The following is an 18,121-nucleotide window of genomic DNA, read 5'->3' on the forward strand; positions in this document are numbered from 1 at the left end:
CATTCTAGACTCGTTCTTGCTTGATTTTTTCTTTTACTGTATGCTGTTTTAGTATACAGGACCATCCAACAAAGAGAGAAGCTAATTAGTCAACTGTGCTTCAAGTGTATAATCAAAAAAGCTCTAGAAATTTATTCTTGTACTCAATAACTTGGAAAACATCCAAACTGTACACTAAAGTTCAATCTAAATTTAGTTGTGCCATACAAAGTAAACTTCCAAATATATTTGGCCAATAACACCACATTTGCAAAAATAAGATGTTTTTCATTCATAAATTATTTAATATATAATTCATCCAAGTAACACACTTATAAAATAATGTAATATTTGTAAATAAATGATAAAAAATTTGGTGAATTTCAAAATATGCTAAAATGTGCCAAAAACTGACAGTAACGTAACCACACAAAATAGTGCATAAACTTCATAAGTACAAGTGTCAAGTGTACTAATTTTTGAAAAGAATGTTAACAAAAATTATAAAAATGTGTGGTTCAAGTGTAATAAGAGCGAGCGGATTCTCGTGCTTACGTATACGGTATGAACTTTAAACTTGCACTTGTGAAATTATTTGTTTCGTAATTGTTGTATCATAACTTATCGTAGTAATTTGATCGCCATTCATAGCTTATCGGTATATCCAAATTTTCGTCGTAGAAATTGCATCAAATCATTTTCGTTTTAGAACCGAAAAGATGGCAACAAACGAAAATCAGTCTATCCATACGGAAAATCATCCCTCTGTTAGCTCAGGTTGGTGCATACTTTATTAAATCAAAAATGTATTTTGAAATCGTTTCAATTAATTATTAGTCGTGAAGCAATTAGCTAAAACGATGGGTATTGAGAGAGGATATCGACGACTTCCTAAAACTAGGGATCATTTGCAAAAATTAATTCCTACGAAAAGGGAACAATTACCACCAAGAACGATGCGTGATAGTTACACAGTTGCGGCTATTCCCTTAGCTACGAATGACGATTTACAAGAACTTATGGTTAGCATAACTGGTTTTGTGCGCCTCAATAAATTATTAGAAGACATGGATATTTTTGCTGGTTTTTATTAATTCAAATAATTTAATTTAGTTATACTTTTAATTTTAATTTTTAGTGGCGGTGGCTCAAAATTACATTAAAAATCCTTTGGTTGGCCCAAAGGATCATTCCCCTTACACAATAGTTACAGCTTTAGTCAACAAAATTGATTTTAGTGATTATCATCCTAAGGTTGGTCATCATAATAATAATCAAATCGTTAATTAATCAAAATATGTTACAGGTAAACAGTGATATAAGAATTTCGGGACATGTAACGTGGGTAGGAACTAGCTCCATAGAAGTTTTGGTTTGGTTAGATCAAAAGGAGGGTGGCGCGTACAAAAGAATAACGAAAGCGTTGTTTCTCCTGGTAGTAAGAGATGCGATAAATAGTAAAGCGGCGTTAATAAATCCCCTAAAAACAACAACGCCGCAAGAAGAAGAACTCGCAAAAGCAGGAGAAATAAGAAAAAAATTACGAATTAAATTAAAAATGCAAGATTTAAAAAGAAGCGTCCCTTCCGCGGAAGAACAAAAACTCATCCACGATAAATTCCAAAAAACTATCGTAGAAGCCGAAATCAGTTTGAATCAAATAAAACTTCCCCCAGGATCTATTTGGATGGAGGAATGCGAATTTTCAAACATCATTCTAATTCACCCCGAAAACAGGAATTTACACAACACCGTTTTCGGTGGATTTTTAATGAGAAAAGCAGCGGATTTAAGTTACAGTTTGGTGAGGATATTTGGGAGGCGACGGCCGCTATTACGATGCATAGACGATATTAATTTTTCAAAACCCGTCTTGATGAACATGATCCTTATAATGAGTGCGTATATTGTTTACACTGAAGGCGTTTACGTTCAAGTTATCGTTTACGCCCAAACTTACGATATACTCACCAACACAAAAACGACCACAAACAGTTTTCATTTTACTTACGAAGTCGACGAATTGGTTAAAGAAGTATTCCCGAAAACGTACGACGAAACTATGATGTATATTGATGGTGTAAGACATTTCCGCCAATTTCTTCAATCGAACCAAGGTGATCATCCCTTCGATTTTGAACCTATTAATTTTGGAATCGATGAACAAGCCAAGATTAATACTAATCCGCCGCAATCGAAACTATGAAATGTGAATGGGTAAAAAAGAGGATGTGTGTAATTTTATTTATTTTATATGTTATTGATTGTTGCTAATAAAATATACTTAATAACTTGGGATTTAAATCATATATATTAGTGATGGAACGGATAGTGATTTTGCGAAAAGCCGGATATCCGGTACATCTATGAATTCTATAGCGAATTTTGAAAGTTATCGATGAAAATTGCAACATCGAAAATTTTAGCAAAACTTCAAATTTTGTTTTCTCAAAAACTAAAAGCTATTTTTCAAAATGGGTTGGTTCATTGGAAAGAAGACACTTTTATTAACACATTGGGAGATTTTCATACTCATATTCCAAGAACTGGATTTTATACGAATTTTTAAAACTTAATTGGTGAAAATTGCAAAATTCGAAAAAGTTTTTGATAATTTCAAAAATTTATTTCTCAAAAACTAAAAGCGATTTTTCAAAACGGCTTGTTGCATTAAAAAGAGGATACTTTAATTAATAATTGATGATATTTCCACAAGGATCCTTCAAGAAATGTATTTTATAGCGAATTTTGAAAGTTATCGATGAAAATTGCAACATCGAAAATTTTAACAAAATTTCAAATATTGTTTTCTCAAAAACTAAAAGCTATTTTGAAAACGGGTAGGTTCATTGGAAAGAGGACACTCTTATTAACACTTTGGACAATTTTCAAACTCATATTCCAAGAAATGGATTTTATACGAATGTTTAAAACTTAATCGACGAAAATTGCAAAATTAGAAAAAAATGTCGATCATTTAAAAAATTTTTCTCTACAACTGAAGGTGATTTTTCAAAACGGCTTTTTGCATTAAAAAAAGGATACTTTAATTAATAATTGGTGATATTTCCACAAGGATCCTTCAAGAAATTAATTTTATAGCGAATTTTACAAGTTATCGATGAAAATTGCAACATCGAAAATTTCATAAAAATTTCAAATATTGTTTTCTCAAAAACTAAAAGTTATTTTTCAAAACGGGTTGGTTCATTGGAAAGAGGGTACTTTTATTAACACTTTGGGAAATTTTCATACTTATATTCCAAGAAATGGATTTTAGACGAATTTTTAAAAATTAATCTGAAAATTAAAAAATTCAAAAAATAGACGATCATTTCAAAAATTTATTTCTCTAGAACTGAAAGTGATTTTTCAAAACGGCTTGTTGCATTAAAAAGAGGATACGTTGATTAATAATTGGTGATATTTCCACAAGGATTCTTCAAGAAATGAATTTTATAGCGAATTTTGAAAGTTATCGATGAAAATTGCAACATCGAAAATTTTATCAAAACTTCAAATATTGTTTTCTCAAAAACTAAAAGTTATTTTTCAAAACGGATTGGTTCATTGGAAAGAAGACACTTTTATTAACATTTTAGGAGATTTTCATACTCATATTTCAAGAACTGGATTTTATACGAATTTTTAAAACTTAATTGGTGAAAATTGCAAAATTTGATAATTTCAAAAATTTATTTCTCAAGAACTGAAAGTGATTTTTCAAAACGGCTTTTTGCATTAAAAAGAGGATACTTTAATTAATAATTGGTGATATTTCCACAAGGATTCTTCAAGAAATAAATTTTATAGCGATTTTTGAAAGTTATCGATGAAAATTGCGACATCGAAAATTTCATAAAAGCTTCAAATATTGTTTTCTCAAAAACTAAAAGTTATTTTTCAAAACGGGTTGGTTCGTTGAAAAGAAGACACTTTTATTAACACTTTGGGAGATTTTCATGCTCATATTCCAAGAACTGGATTTTATACGAATTTTTAAAACTTAATTGGTGAAAATTGCAAAATTCGAAAAAATTGTCGATCATTTCAAAAATTTATTTCTCTAGAACTGAAAGCGATTTTTCAAAACGGCTTTTTGCATTAAAAAGACGATACTTTAATTAATAATTGGTGATATTTCCACAAGGATCCTTCAAGAGATGAATTTTATAGCGAATTTTGAAAGTTATCAATGAAAATTGCAACCTCAAAAATTTTATCAAAATTTCAAATATTGTTTTCTCAAAAACTAAAAGCTATTTTTCAAAACGGGTAGATTCATTGGAAAGAGGACCCTTTTATTAACACTTTGGCAGATTTTCATACTCATATTCCAAGAACTGGACTTTATACGAATTTTTAAAATTTAATCCGCGAAAATTGCAAAATTCGATCATTTCAAAAAATTATTTTAAAAAATGGCCGGATATCCGTTCCAGCACTAATATACATTGAGCTTACTTATTTCTTGTTGATATTCAGCTCGGTCATAAAATAACTTTGAATAAAAGTAACGTTTATTAATTTTAAGATATATACCTATATTTGAATTAACTTCATAATTTAATTTGACAAATTAAAAATGTCATATCAAAATATGAAAAGTGAAAAGAAAGATTTTGGCCCCCTCGTCGGTGCTATAGATGAAGGAACATCAAGCACAAGATTTATGGTTACTTTATTACAACTTATCTAACATATTCTAAATTTCAATCCGTTAGGTTTTTGCTGCAAAAACAGCGGAAGTCATAACATACCATCAAGTTAATATACCCAGCATAACACCGTTTGAAGGATGGGTTGAGCAAGATGCCGAGTTAATTTTAAAAGCGATTATTGAAACCATCGATGTAACTTGTGATAATTTGCAAAAATTGGATGTTTCTAAAGAGGATATAGTCGCTATTGGGATAACTAATCAAAGGGAGACGACTGTTTTGTGGGATTCCCAAACTGGAAAACCTTTATATAATGCTTTAGGTGATTTTTTTTGTTATTTTTTAAAAGTTACTAAAGAAAATTTTAGTTTGGCTTGATATGCGTACCTCAGACACAGTTGATAAAGTACTCGATAATGGGTATAGACGTAAAAGTTTTTTAAAAACGTATTGTGGCTTACCGGTAAGCACCTATTTTAGCGCATTAAAAATTCGATGGTTAATGGATAACGTTGAAGAAGTTAGAAAAGCAATCGAAGAACAACGTTGTTTATTTGGAACGATTGATACGTGGATAATTTGGGTAAATTAATACAAAAACTAAACACAAAATGATTAAAATTGTTATTAGAACCTAACCGGGGGTGTTGTTAGTGGATTACACATCACCGATGTTACCAATGCTTCGAGAACTATGTTAATGAACATAGAAACTTTAAAATGGGATACTTTTTTATGCGACACTTTTGATATTCCTATTGAGATTTTGCCACAAATTAAAAGTTCCGCCGAAATTTACGGTTATCTTACTGAAACTCTTTTAAAAGGAGTTCCAATTTCTGGAGTAAGGATTTATTTTAATCTCATCTTAACGGTTCTTATTCTATTTAATAATAGTGTTTAGGAGATCAACAAGCTGCTTTAGTTGGTCAAAAATGTTTTTTAAAAGGACAAGCAAAAAATACTTATGGAACGGGATGTTTTTTATTATACAACACAGGAACTTCGGTACCTAATTTAATTTAATCAAAATAATATTTTAATTTATAATTTAGTTAGTTCAATCAACTCACGGATTATTAACAACAGTTGGATATAAACTTGGCCCAAAAGCACCAACTATTTACGCATTAGAAGGAGCAATTGCAATAGCAGGTAAAAAATTATTCTTATCCACACAATTCTCTCATCTTATCCACTTAGGTGTCGCATTACAATGGCTTAGAGATAACTTAAACGTTTTAAAATCCACCCCCGAATCCAACGAAATCGCTCAATCGGCAGGTTCTCGCGGAGAAATTTATTTCGTTCCAGCTTTTTCTGGATTATACGCCCCGTATTGGAGAAAAGACGCGAGAAGCGTCATGTGTGGATTAACCGAATCTACAAAACCAGGGCATATCGTAAAGGCAGCTTTAGAAGCTGTCGCGTTTCAAGTACGAGACATCCTCGAGGCGATGTCTTTAGATAGTGGGTACAAAATTAAAAAGCTTTTGGTTAACGGCGGGATGACGGCTAATAACTTTTTAATGCAAGTTCAAGCCGATTATAGCGGCGTCCCCGTTGGTATATAAATTCAAAAAATTTTTGTTATTTTAATTAATTTTATGGCGATTAGTTCGACCTGTAATGGCCGAAACAACAGCTCTTGGTGCTGCAATGGCTGCTGGATACGCCGATGGCATAAACGTATGGGATTTTGCAACGATGCTTGATATTCCGAGTGATACTTTTATGCCAAAGATGACTAATAAAAGTAATTTCAACAATAAAAAGGATTTATTTATTTTTATTTCATTTTTTAGTGCGCAATGAACGTTATTATTATTGGAAAATGGCGATTGCGCGGAGTTTAAATTGGCATGATGATTTGGATAAGGATGATACAGGTTAGAGGCAAGTATGGTAAAATCTAAAAGGACTGCTACATTGTTTATAATTCAGTGTAAGGTTCACTCAGCGCCTGAGGACGTACACCTAAACCCTAAACTTTCTAGTTCTATCTACTATAGTTTTAATTATTATTCAGTATACTGTGAATTTCACTTAACTCTTTGTGTCCCGGCGATTTTAATCACTTATTTTAAACTGTAGTCATCTATTCGGCGCATTATTTATCCAGATGTGAGGTTACAAGTATAGTGAAAAGTGGAAGTTGAAGCTGAAAAAGTTTGTGTTGAATTAGAAAATCTCCCGTTGCATAATTCTGAACAGACAGACATAGAAGATGAAAAAGATGACATTGTTATTACTAGTGCTGGTGAGGTACCTATGCTGGAAGATAAAGAAGTACAACTAATTAATCAAAATGAGGAAAATGACACTGAAGTAGTAGAAATACGTGGAAAAGGGCACAAGAAGAAGAACAAGGCAGAAATTGATAGAAAATGGGAAAAAAACAGAATGAAATTAGAAAGAGGGAATAATTGGTGATACTTTATTAATCCTACAGATTAATTTGCCAAGCTATAAATTCTTCTGGGGTAATGCTGAAGATTTGGGTGTATCACTTGTCTGTAACAGTAGATCATGCTGATCAACTTCGACAAGTGTATGCAATCGACTGCCGTTCCAAGAAGTGATGGCATTACCTTTTCTTTGGTTTTACAGATATATGCTTCGTCAATTCTTTTGCCATATATTTTTAATGTGAAGAAGGAAGGATGATGCTATTAGATTTTTGTCATTCTGTAGCTATAGGTCTGATCAATAAATATACAAATTTACTGCGTTTACCTCTCTTCGTGGTGTGTGTAACCTGGTAACCCTGTGTAGGACATCTCTTCGAAAGTATAATCTGCCATTTTGTACTAGACTGAAAACAAAAAGCACGTTCTGCCTACTTAATATTGGTCTGAAAAGCTTTAAGTAAATTTCTTTAAATTCACCGCTGTAACTTAATAACGAACCGTTTTAGAACATGTTTAAAACGATTTTTTTTTGACTGATTGTATGTCGAAATCCCACCGTAAGATGGCATTAACGTCTATACTAAAATAATTTAATTAAACTAACAATTTTATTATTAATAGTGGGAATGATGAGAGACAGCAATAACAATTATTACCAGTACCATTCTTTTAATTTAAAAAGTATAGATTCCAATTCGTGTTATATTCTTTAATTTGCCGCTAACTTCAACTTAAACTTTTAAAAGTTGAAGTTTGTTCAGAATGACAGATGAAAACGTCATTTTAAAGTGATTTTTCGGTAAGAGTATAATAAAGTAATAATGGTATGATTAAATAATTAGGTTATAACATTATAGCTTTGTTTCAGCTAACGTTGTAACTGGTTAGAAGCTCGTCAGATGCAATCTCACATGTCATATGATGCAGTGTGATATTCAAATGTGACGGCATTGTTTGACAGTAGTTGACAGAAGAATTCCCAACCAGTCGGATCGTTAATTGGAATCTCCTAACACTTTCCAAATCGTTATTCTGTGGTTGGAGCTTTTATATATAAACCCAATCCAACCTGTATTCTAGTGGTTCGGTTCTTCGCTGAATAATTCCGAAATATTCCCAACAGATAGCGCCACATGCGTTCAATTTTAAACCGGAAACTTTCTAGTTCTTGATTTACATTAGCACTGTTACTATACAGAACTAACACTATACCCAGAATTAGAATCATTTGGGTTTAGCCGCACGTCTCCAAAGACGGCTAAACCCAAACGATTCTAGTTCTAGGTATAGTGTTAGTTTTAGTTTGGCGCTGTCACTAGAACTAACATTAGACTAAGAACTGGAGTCATTTGGGTTTAGTCGCAAGTTTCGCAGTGTTTCTAGTTCCAGGTTTAATGTTAGTTTTGGTGCTAGAAATAACACTAAACCTAGAAACATTCGGGTTTAGCTGTGCGTCTCTTAAGACCGAAATTAAGTTATCATAAGGACGTCACTTTTTCCAAGCAAAGCTACCCAATGCTGAACTATTAAGCTATATTACTACACTCATATATTGCGAGTTATATGAAATTCTCGGTATTTTTATTGAACTAAACGATGTAATAGTCCTCTTAGATTCACCATCCTTATTTTAGAATTACTTAATTGACTCATTACTTATCTTTTTTTCTATTTAGATCTCCCCACTTTACCTGCATTAAGTAGCATGAATATTAAAGAAAAAGGTATATTCCCACAAACAAATTTTATTAAGTAATCTTTTTGATTTGTATTTAAAGGTAAAGGTCAAGAAGAAGAAAGTTTACCTGAAGTTAGCACTTTTACAGTTACTATGTTTATAATATCTTATATTACTCTTCTTGTTGCTGCAAATTACATTTCAAAACGTCCTTAATAAACTAATTATTTATTTATTTACATCAATTTTTTATTAATTAAAAAAAAGATGAGGTTTTATAAAAATTTATATTTTATACGAATGATATAAGTTACATGGTGGATATGATGGGATGTTTTAGATCAAAACAAAGAAAAATGCGTCCACCGACCCAACATTTCCAAAAAATTAATTCTTTTACTTCCAAAAAAAAATCGTTTTTTAAGTCAATGGGGCAAATATATTTTAAATAACAAACTTAGAAACGGAATGATTTTTCATAAAAGATTCTTAACCTACGATCTCGTGTATTTCCCCCAAATGTGCAACATGAACACTGAAGCAATAAACAACAAGGACATCACCAATACAGGAACTGGGCCACTAAAATAATAATTAAAATTAATTATTTTAGAAAATATTAATGTAAAGAGACTTACACTTTAATTCCAGGTGAATCATCCGTGTAGAATTTCCACATACCAACCGAACCAGCACCACCACCAGCTGTACGAGCTCTACTAGTTGTTGTTGTTGTACTTTTCCTTTGTTTTACGGTTGTACCTCCTCCGGATCTTGGTACGGCTGCTTTTGCTGGTGATCGAGTTGATGAACCAACATTTGTTGAACTCGGGGAAGCTGGCTAAAAGAATTTTTTGAGGTTAAATTAACAACGATATAAATCAACCTTTTTTAATAAAAAAAAAATTAATAACTTACCATTATAAAAAAGATTTAATTGAACTTTTTTAATAAATAAACCAGATGTGTTGCTACAAAGACTGTTGAAATCTATTTGACGGCGAGTTCGACGTCGACAAGCGTTAAATTTTGACACGTTGGCTCACGTCATCATTAACCAGGAACAACAAGACGACTTAGTTATAAAACGAAATATTACTAAATCTCACTAAATTTCTCCTCATTTTGTATTGGCGCCCCTGACAAGATTTATTTACGTTCGTTTTTCAAGTTTGGTTACGCTGGATATGAAACTGACAAGTGACATCTTGACATTTGATAGTTATGACTGACATTTATAGAAAGTAGGTTCTTCGGGACGCGACCAAAAAAATGTATTTTCTATCGAATTTTTGTCGCGTATGCGTAACTAGCGACGAAAAATTAACGCACATCGATAATCGCGATTATGATGCGATAAGTTATAGTGTTAAATTAAAAAGTTGTACGAGGATGGTAAATAAATTTTTTAATTTTTTTTTGAGGTGTATCTGTCATATTGATTTTTCTTCGTTTTTAATTCGCAGGTGTTGGAAATGGATAGTTGGTCGGCTTTTATATGCGAAAAATGTATCGTAAAGTTACGAATATCGTACGATTTTAATTTGATGTGTTGCAAATCGACTTCGGTACTAAAGAATTATCTAAGCGAGATTTTGGGTAACTCGGAAAATGAAGCGTCGAAAATCTTCGAAAATTCCCAAGTTAAAGTATCCATGCCGAAATTATCCCCCCAACAACTACCTAAAATGCAAAGAAAATACGTATCGAAAGGAATAAGGTGTTCGTTGCTAAAAGAACTTTTAACGAAAATCGAAGATGATAAGAAGAAAGAGAAAAAAGTTAAATCCCAATTAGTTAGTTTTAATATAAACGGTTTAAAACCTTTAATAAATTTTACAAAGTTTTATAATTACGGTTACAAACTTGAAAATAATCAAATTGAAAGTATTAAATACGATCCAACTCCTTTAGATAAATTAACTGATTTTGTGAATAATTATTTTCGTATTAATTTTTCTCATTTTCACGATAATGTTAACGCCGTTTTGGACGAATCCGAACGGTGGTTAGATGAAAACGACTTCGAGGAGATGTTAAAACCTTGCCCCGAATCGCAAGTTAAATTCGAAGAAGTCATAATTGAACCAGATATAAATATAAAAAAAGAAATTTACGACGATGAATACGATAACGATTACGAATATAATTATCCGACGACGTCAGATCATATAAAAATCGAAAATATTAAAACAGAAGGAGATATTCATACTTTATCACATCCTTATTTAGGGCATACAGATTGTGATCAATCAAATCCAGGTAGTAGCAGTAATAATCAATGTTATTCGCCTTTAGATCAACAAAATCAATCATCATTAGAATTATTAAAAGAATTTACGGTTAAATTTAAAAAACACCGCGGATTTTCGCCCCAAAATTATAGGTGTAGAACGAGAAATCATCCGTTTATTAGTCCACAATTAAAAAATCAATTTTTACATCAAGATTTTAGTTGTAATGTTTGTAAAAGAAGGTTTAAAAGTCACGGTTATTTACACGCACATCGCAGCAAAATGAAACATTGGCAATAATATTTTTATTATGTTAAGATATTAAATTTTAAGTTTTAGGTACAAATATTGCTCTAAAATCGAATTCATTGGTGTTGGTATGTGATTGAACAGTTTTTAACGCGTTTTAACTTTTCATTTTGATCAAACTTTTATTATTCCTTGTTAAAATGTTGAAAAAATCTCAATTTTTTGTTTTATTAAAAAAAGAAAAACTGCAATTCACAAGTGATACTGCCCCCCTTTTATGACTGTGTGTTTTATTGTTGTTTATAAGATTATTTTATGTATTAGACTAATATATTAGGTAACTAATTAAATTATCTGGTTATCTGATACCTCATTGGTTACTGTTTGAAATATTACGTCTTATATAATATTATTACATTTATTATTGTGAATATTTAATGATTTATTAAGTTAGGAGATAAGACTATTGTACACTTAAAGCATTTTCTTCTCGAAAAAAACATCAAACCAATTTTATTTTGTTAATAATACACAATTGAAATATAGTTTTTTTATATTAATATCTTTTTTTAATAGAACAAGCGGCCTTCTTTTTCTTTCTCTTCCCTAGAGTCAGAGGCGGCGCTACCGGGGGATGCAAGGGGTGCCGCCTAAAAGGGGGCCCCGGCGCCTTTTTAATGTTTTCTCCAACAATATCTTATCTTTCTTTTGCAGTATTTAGACCTGTAAGCAGTAGCTAGTCTTCAGAAAGCAGTATTTAGTCTCCACAAAGCAATTTTAGTCTTTAGAAAGCAGTATTTAATGTTCCAGATGCTGTATTTAGATCTGTTCGCAGTATCTAGTCTTCAGAAAACAGTATTTAGTCTTCTAGAAGCAGTATCTAGTCTTCTGCCAAAGTTATGTATGTTTTCTCCAAAATATTTTATCTTTCTTTTGCAGTATTTAGACCTGTTAGCAATAGCTAGTCTTCAGAAAGCAGTATTTAGTCTCTACAAAGCAATTTTAGTCTTTAGAAAGCAGTATTTAGTGTTCCAGATGCTGTATTTAGACCTGTTGGCAGTATCTAGTCTTCAGAAAACAGTATTTAGTCTTCTAGAAGCAGTATCTAGTCTTCTGCCAAAGTTATGTATGTTTTCTCCAACAATATCTTATCTTTCTTTTGCAGTACTTAGACCTGTCGGCAGTATCTAGTCTTCAGAAAGCAGTATTTAGTCTCCACAAAGCAATTTTAGTCTTTAGAAAGCAGTATTTAGTGTTCCAGATGCTGTATTTAGACCTATCGGAAGTATCTAGTCTTCAGAAAACAGTATTTAGACTTCTAGAAGCAGTATCTAGTCTTCTGCTAACGTTATGTATGTTTTCTCCAACAATATCTTATCTTTCTTTTGCAGTACTTAGACCTGTCAGCAGTATCCAGTCTTCAGAAAGCAGTATTTAGTCTCCACAAAGCAATTTTAGTTTTTAGAAAGCAGTATTTAGTGTTCTAGATGCTGTATTTAGACCTGTCGGCAATATCTAATCTTCAGAAAGCAGTATTTGATCTTCCAGAGCAGTATCTAGTCTTCAGAAAGCAGTATTTTGTTTTTTAGAAGTATCTAGTCTTCTGCCAACGTTATGTATGTTTCATTCTTGATACTAACAGCTACTTCTTTCTGAGTGTCTATCATCATCTTTTTGGGAGCCTCTTATTATCTATACGGACCTTGTACCACCCGGTACCTCATTTCTGCAGCTGTTACTTTGCTTTTGTGCTTATCCTGCATTGGCAAAGTTTCCGTATTGGTGATTTCCTGTGCAATAACAATGGGCCATTGGTTTCTTATTCATATTCCTCGCATTTTTTTATTGAACACATAAATATTGCCATGAAAAATCATGTTTGGTTTATAATCAATTTTTTGTTTTCTCTGAACAGTAATTTCAGACTTCATATGGACTTTGAACAATGTAATTCCTGTTTTTTGCTGAAGTCTAGTTTATAACTATTGCAATTTCAGACTTTTTCTTGCAAATTAACCTTCTGACCAGAGTATTCCTGACTATTCCCTTAAGTTTGGTTTTTCACCAGTATAGTTCTTAAATTTTTGCTGAAGTATTTTCTTTTTTAAGTTTATTTATATTTCTTTGATTATATATATTTTTTTAATTAAAATGCATTTTATAATTTTTTTAAATTAAAATGAATTTTTAATTTTTCCCCCGCATTTTGGGCGCTCCCCATTCCGCCAAAATGCTTAGGGGGGGGGAGACTCCGGTTCCCGCACCCTGGCGCTTCATTTGCTAGCGCCGGCACTGCCTAGAGTGCCCCCTAACGTGACGTTGGGGATCTCATTTTCTGAATTTTTCCCTCCTCAGCAAGACTTGCCAGACTAGCGCAATCTATATCTGTCTCTTCCTATGTTGTTCTCGGTTTAACTTCGATCATCCTCTCGGCCTGTATTAATTTCAGCAACATATTGAGCTCTTCTCAAATACGGCTGTTCTGTGCTCTATCTCGTCGTGTCTTTCCTGCAAGCTCTCTTAAAACGGCTAAATCATACAACAATCTATCGCTGAATAACAATTAAACCTAGAACTAACACTAGACCTAGAACTACACAATTAGAAAGTTTCGGGTTGTTTCTAGTTGTAGATCTAGTGTTAGTTCTAGTTTTACACTATCAGTAGAACTAACACAAGACCTAAAACTAGAATCATTCGGGTTTAGCCATCTTAAGAGACGTGCGGCTAAACCCGAATGTTTCTAATTCTAGATCTAGTGTTAGTTCCAGTTTTATATCATTAGAACTAACACTAGACCTAGAGCTAGAATCATTCGGGTTTAGCCGTCTTGAGAGACGTGCGGCTAAACCCGAAACTTAATGTTATTTTAATGTTATTTGGGTTATATTTAAAAACATAATCCAAATGTTCTCAATGCAACGTGATTCTCTGGCCGCTACTTTTCGACTTTTCTGGTATGGTTGTTTCGTTAGTATATATTCTTATTCAGGCATTTAATTACAAATTAGTTAACATAAAATATACGAGCCCGTTTAAAGTTGGAAAACAACATAAATCTTCAAATTTAATACCGAATGAAATTCCTAACCTATATTTGACAAGACTCCTGATGATGGCTTAAGCCGCAACCGGTAGAGTCAACAATAAATAATATATTGGAGTATTAAATACAGTTTTATTTTTCAAAGATAATAAAGATATTGCAATTTTGTCGATTTTTACTTCTTTCTAACACAAAATCATTTTTATCTCCGAACTGGTTGCTGATAGAGTATTAACTTACCCACCATATTAATTTCGGGGCTTCCCAAAAAAGTAAACACTTTTCTTTATTATACATATTATAAGCTACACATCATACATTTTAAAAACAATTAACTTAAAAAGTTTATTAATACAATAATCATACTATTTAAGACCTTTCCGTTCATTAATACACTACTAGCCGCTCTTTCTATAAAATATCGATTAGCATCTACTCTACAATAAACGGATAAATTTCTTGAACACGGTCCTAAACCCCAAGAAATAATTCCCACTTGAACTCTTCGTTCATATATAACCGGACCGCCACTATCACCTTTAGAATCGATTCCTTGGCTTTCACTAGGTATCGAACAAAATATCAGTTCATCATTAAAGTATCTCGCCGCACTATTTTGATATAAAATTGAATAACACCCCGATTGAGTGACAACGTTGGTTTCTGCGCATTGCAAATTCCATTTTTCGTGTGGAATTCGTTCGGAGTTATTGCATTGATATTCGTTGCGACCATATCCTGCTATATAGACGGTTTTATCGCCGGTTAATAACTCATTAAACACATCGCTACCGCCTAATTGGACAACTTTTGTTGTGTTCGTTATTTCGAAAGGTTCATCGAAGAGTATAACGCAGACATCAAACAAAATTCCTCCAGCAAACGATCTAAATAGCGGGTGGATGATGATTTTTGAACTAAATTTTTGTTGGTCATACGTCCAACCTCCTTTTTTTAAATTGCTATAAGCGGTCACATTAATCCCTTTGTAGCAACAATGAGCGGCGGTTAGCACGGCATTCGGACTTATAAGCGATCCACCACAAGATTTTACCGAATTCAATCCATACATTATTTGTAAATAAACGTAATATGAAAATTCGGTTTCATTGCATGGTCTACCTTCTCTTATTCCACTTATTTGTATTTGAACACCAAATGAATAGGATTTATTGTATGTAATACACGTTAATATCGAATATATAAGATAAGAAATAATTTTTTTAAACAATGTTTGAAGGTTCATTGACATATATAATCATTTTATGACGTACAATATTACGATTTTGAAAATTTTGGTTTGAAAGAATCTTGGAAAAATGTTGATCATTATATTAATCTAAATCTGGTCATTATATTGTAGCGCCTCGGCCATAAGCGGCCTCGACTACTCATCAACAGACTTAGACTTATAGATCTTTTGAGTAATTAAGCCGAGGCTCAGTGATTGAGATTATATTAACCTAAAACTTTTAATTATATTGTGGTAGTCTTCATATTGTGATGATAGTCATGATATTGTTTGGAATTTTTTTGCAAAACTGTACAATCATATAATCTTTGTTTTGACATAATCAAAAAAAAGAAATAAATATCAAAACGTCAATCAAATGAATTTAATTTTTACTCCTCAATATAATTTCGACCGAAAATGTCATTAATGTGAACTATCTAACTAACGAATAAATATAATGAAACAGTACATTTCTATAAAAAGTTAAGTTGAATTAAGTTTTTGATCCAACATAACCGATTATTTACGTTTTAGATTATAGATGGAAAATATACGAGGATATTAACGTGGTACGATTGTTAAGACTATTTTTTGCGGAACTCTTAGGAACCGCCATACTGGTGTTCCTTGGTTGTATGGCCGATGTTTTACTTGAATCTAAAATACAGATTGCTTTTGCGTTTGGATTTGGAGCAATGGTGGCGATTGAAGTAAAAAAAAATCACAAAGGGACATATTTTCATTACTTTGCAAATGTACTCTTAATTCTAGACTTTCATAAATACTTCTGGAGCGAATATAAACCCGGCAGTTTCCATCGGATTATTTATAATGGGTCGAAACGCTTTAATAGATTTACCGCTATATATAATCGGTCAGTTCGTTGGAGGAATTGCAGGACATGCGTTGATGATGGTTTGTTCTTCAAAATAATTTATTTTTATGTTTTTGAAATGTTAATATTTTCGTATAGATAATACTTTCGAAGGATGATGAAAATAACTACGTGTCTGTAAAAGGTGTTCCATGTTGTTGTCCTATAAAAGGCTCATACGTAGGAGATTATCCAGCCTGTCTTTGCGAGTTTTTTCTAACATTTTTATGGGTTGTTGCTATCGGGGCTGCTTATGATTGGCGCAACAGAGATCGACTTGATTCAGTTTCAGCTCGGATCGGTTTGGTTATTACTGGTTTATATTTAGCTGGGGCAAGTAAAAATTACTACATTTTTTCGCACTTTTTATATTAATCGCAAAGATAGTTTTAATAATAATGTATTATAGGCATCTATATCTGGAGCATCTATGAATCCAGCTAGAGCATTGGGTCCATCTGTAAATAATCACTTCTTCGATGATTTTTACTGGGTAATAAATAGATTTTTTTATAACAATTTCATACTTGCATTTTTTGATATATATTTAGATGATATTTAGATATATATTTTTTTAGATATATTATGTTGGACCTTTAATGGGTGGTATAATAGGATCAGTGTTCTACAGAGCACTTTTTCAAATACCAGAGCCTGGAGTTGATGATGTTGAAACCTAACTCCGCTGCTACACCAATCTATTAAAAAGCTATTTAGATATAACTATATTTTTTTAATATATATTTCGTAACATTGCCCACTGGTATTGTTTTTAACATGTTCATGTTGTTATGTTTTGGGGTTTGACTCAAAATAAAAGTTATTGCTCTCAAAAGAACTATGAATTTGCAATTAGATAGCTAATGATTACAGATTATAGATATGCAGAATAGACAAGAGCACTGGAAAGTACTATAGAAGAAAGAAACTCCGAATAGAAAAGCACTGGAAAGATGTTCTTATAACATCTACACCGCTCTTTAAATCAAAATGATGGGTATGTTTATGAATACACTGAAGTATTTGGAAGAAAAAAAGTTTTCTTAGTGAATGCTCTATCAGCAACCGATTTGGAGATAAACAGGATTTTGTGCGAAAAGAATGAAAATCGGTAAAATCGAGATATCTTTATTATTTCCCCATAACTTCTGCGCTACTCTTTAAATTAATATGGTGGGTAAGTTAATGTATTAATTGAAGTATTATGAACAAAAAATATTGTCTTAATGAATGCTCTATCAGCAACCAGTTCGGAGATAAAAATGATTTTGTGTTAAAAAGAGCAAGAAATCGACAAAACAGCGATATCTTTATTATCGCTCTTATAACATCTACACCGCTATTTAAATTAAAATGATGGGTATGTTTATGAATACACTAAAGTATTTCGAAGAAAAGAAGTGTTGTTAGTGAATGTTCTATCAGCAACCCATTTGAAGATAAACAGGATTTTGTGTGAAAAAGAATGAAAATCGGTAAAATCGAGATATCTTTATTTTTTTCCCCATAACTTCTGCGCTACTCTTTAAATTAATATGGTGGGTAAATTAATAAATTAATTGACGTATTTTGAACAATAAAGGTTCTCTTAATGAATACTCTATCAGCAACCAGTTCGGAGATAAAAATGATTTTGTGTTAAAAAGAAGTAAAAATCGACAAAATTGCAATATCTTTATTATCGTTCTTATAACATCTACACTGTTCTTTAAATTAAAATGATGAGTATGTTTATGAATATGCTGAAGTATTTCG

The 18,121-nt window shown here is 32.0% G+C and overlaps 6 protein-coding genes across 7 annotated transcripts; 4 read left to right on the top strand and 2 right to left on the bottom strand.

Annotated features, from left to right (window-relative positions):
* Positions 1-203: 203 nt before the first annotated feature.
* Positions 204-2,270, top strand: LOC111414977 (acyl-coenzyme A thioesterase 9, mitochondrial-like). Its single transcript, XM_023046450.2, has 5 exons — positions 204-541; positions 689-756; positions 817-1,062; positions 1,118-1,233; positions 1,286-2,270. Exons 1-5 carry the CDS (start codon positions 468-470, stop codon positions 2,183-2,185), a joined length of 1,404 nt encoding a protein of 467 aa, XP_022902218.1. The 5' UTR covers positions 204-467; the 3' UTR covers positions 2,186-2,270.
* Positions 2,271-4,202: 1,932 nt separating this feature from the next.
* LOC111414976 (glycerol kinase 3-like) lies at positions 4,203-8,968 on the top strand. Of its 2 annotated transcripts, XM_023046449.2 has the most exons (11): positions 4,203-4,654; positions 4,704-4,962; positions 5,009-5,223; positions 5,272-5,484; positions 5,538-5,648; positions 5,696-5,795; positions 5,844-6,206; positions 6,259-6,396; positions 6,446-6,529; positions 8,728-8,775; positions 8,830-8,968. In XM_023046449.2, exons 1-11 carry the CDS (start codon positions 4,565-4,567, stop codon positions 8,943-8,945), a joined length of 1,737 nt encoding a protein of 578 aa, XP_022902217.2. In that variant the 5' UTR covers positions 4,203-4,564; the 3' UTR covers positions 8,946-8,968. The 2 variants fall into 2 exon arrangements, with proteins under 2 accessions (XP_022902217.2, XP_022902215.2); XM_023046447.2 differs by having other exon boundaries at positions 5,696-6,206.
* A 29-nt stretch (positions 8,969-8,997) lies between these two features.
* LOC111414980 (Sec61 translocon subunit beta) lies at positions 8,998-9,789 on the bottom strand. Its single transcript, XM_023046453.2, has 3 exons — positions 9,648-9,789; positions 9,368-9,570; positions 8,998-9,311 (listed from the first exon to the last, which is right to left on the bottom strand). Exons 1-3 carry the CDS (start codon positions 9,648-9,650, stop codon positions 9,224-9,226), a joined length of 294 nt encoding a protein of 97 aa, XP_022902221.1. The 5' UTR covers positions 9,651-9,789; the 3' UTR covers positions 8,998-9,223.
* Positions 9,790-9,813: 24 nt separating this feature from the next.
* LOC111414978 (uncharacterized) lies at positions 9,814-11,772 on the top strand. Its single transcript, XM_023046451.2, has 2 exons — positions 9,814-10,124; positions 10,196-11,772. Exons 1-2 carry the CDS (start codon positions 10,002-10,004, stop codon positions 11,261-11,263), a joined length of 1,191 nt encoding a protein of 396 aa, XP_022902219.1. The 5' UTR covers positions 9,814-10,001; the 3' UTR covers positions 11,264-11,772.
* A 2,817-nt stretch (positions 11,773-14,589) lies between these two features.
* Positions 14,590-15,330, bottom strand: LOC111414984 (arginine esterase-like). The gene has a single exon (XM_071196461.1). It carries the CDS (start codon positions 15,328-15,330, stop codon positions 14,590-14,592), a length of 741 nt encoding a protein of 246 aa, XP_071052562.1.
* Positions 15,331-15,837: 507 nt separating this feature from the next.
* LOC111415035 (aquaporin-like) lies at positions 15,838-17,121 on the top strand. The gene is made up of 6 exons (XM_023046528.2): positions 15,838-15,974; positions 16,027-16,202; positions 16,264-16,407; positions 16,466-16,699; positions 16,776-16,859; positions 16,945-17,121. Exons 1-6 carry the CDS (start codon positions 15,950-15,952, stop codon positions 17,044-17,046), a joined length of 765 nt encoding a protein of 254 aa, XP_022902296.1. The 5' UTR covers positions 15,838-15,949; the 3' UTR covers positions 17,047-17,121.
* Positions 17,122-18,121: the final 1,000 nt, after the last annotated feature.

The sequence above is a fragment of the Onthophagus taurus genome, chromosome 6 (assembly GCF_036711975.1).
Source record: "Onthophagus taurus isolate NC chromosome 6, IU_Otau_3.0, whole genome shotgun sequence".
NCBI lineage: Eukaryota > Metazoa > Arthropoda > Insecta > Coleoptera > Scarabaeidae > Onthophagus > Onthophagus taurus.

Coding starts and splice junctions, on each gene's coding strand:
- LOC111414976 (XM_023046447.2), top strand. CDS start 4,565: ATGTCATATCAAAATATGAAAAGTGAAAAGAAAGATTTTGGCCCCCTC. Junction 5,485..5,537: donor AAGGAGTTCCAATTTCTGGA/GTAAGGATTTAT, acceptor ATTTAATAATAG/TGTTTAGGAGATCAACAAGC. Junction 8,776..8,829: donor CATGAATATTAAAGAAAAAG/GTATATTCCCAC, acceptor TTGTATTTAAAG/GTAAAGGTCAAGAAGAAGAA.
- LOC111415035 (XM_023046528.2), top strand. CDS start 15,950: ATGAAACAGTACATTTCTATAAAAA. Junction 16,408..16,465: donor CAGGACATGCGTTGATGATG/GTTTGTTCTTCA, acceptor ATTTTCGTATAG/ATAATACTTTCGAAGGATGA. Junction 16,700..16,775: donor CTGGTTTATATTTAGCTGGG/GCAAGTAAAAAT, acceptor AATGTATTATAG/GCATCTATATCTGGAGCATC.
- LOC111414984 (XM_071196461.1), bottom strand. CDS start 15,330: ATGTATGGATTGAATTCGGTAAAATCTTGTGGTGGATCGCTTATAAGT.
- LOC111414978 (XM_023046451.2), top strand. CDS start 10,002: ATGTATTTTCTATCGAATTTTTGTCGCGTATGCGTAACTAGCGACGAA. Junction 10,125..10,195: donor TAAAAAGTTGTACGAGGATG/GTAAATAAATTT, acceptor TTTAATTCGCAG/GTGTTGGAAATGGATAGTTG.
- LOC111414977 (XM_023046450.2), top strand. CDS start 468: ATGTTAACAAAAATTATAAAAATGTGTGGTTCAAGTGTAATAAGAGCG. Junction 542..688: donor TTCTCGTGCTTACGTATACG/GTATGAACTTTA, acceptor TTTTCGTTTTAG/AACCGAAAAGATGGCAACAA. Junction 1,234..1,285: donor TTAGTGATTATCATCCTAAG/GTTGGTCATCAT, acceptor AATATGTTACAG/GTAAACAGTGATATAAGAAT.
- LOC111414980 (XM_023046453.2), bottom strand. Junction 9,312..9,367: donor GATTCACCTGGAATTAAAGT/GTAAGTCTCTTT, acceptor TTATTATTTTAG/TGGCCCAGTTCCTGTATTGG.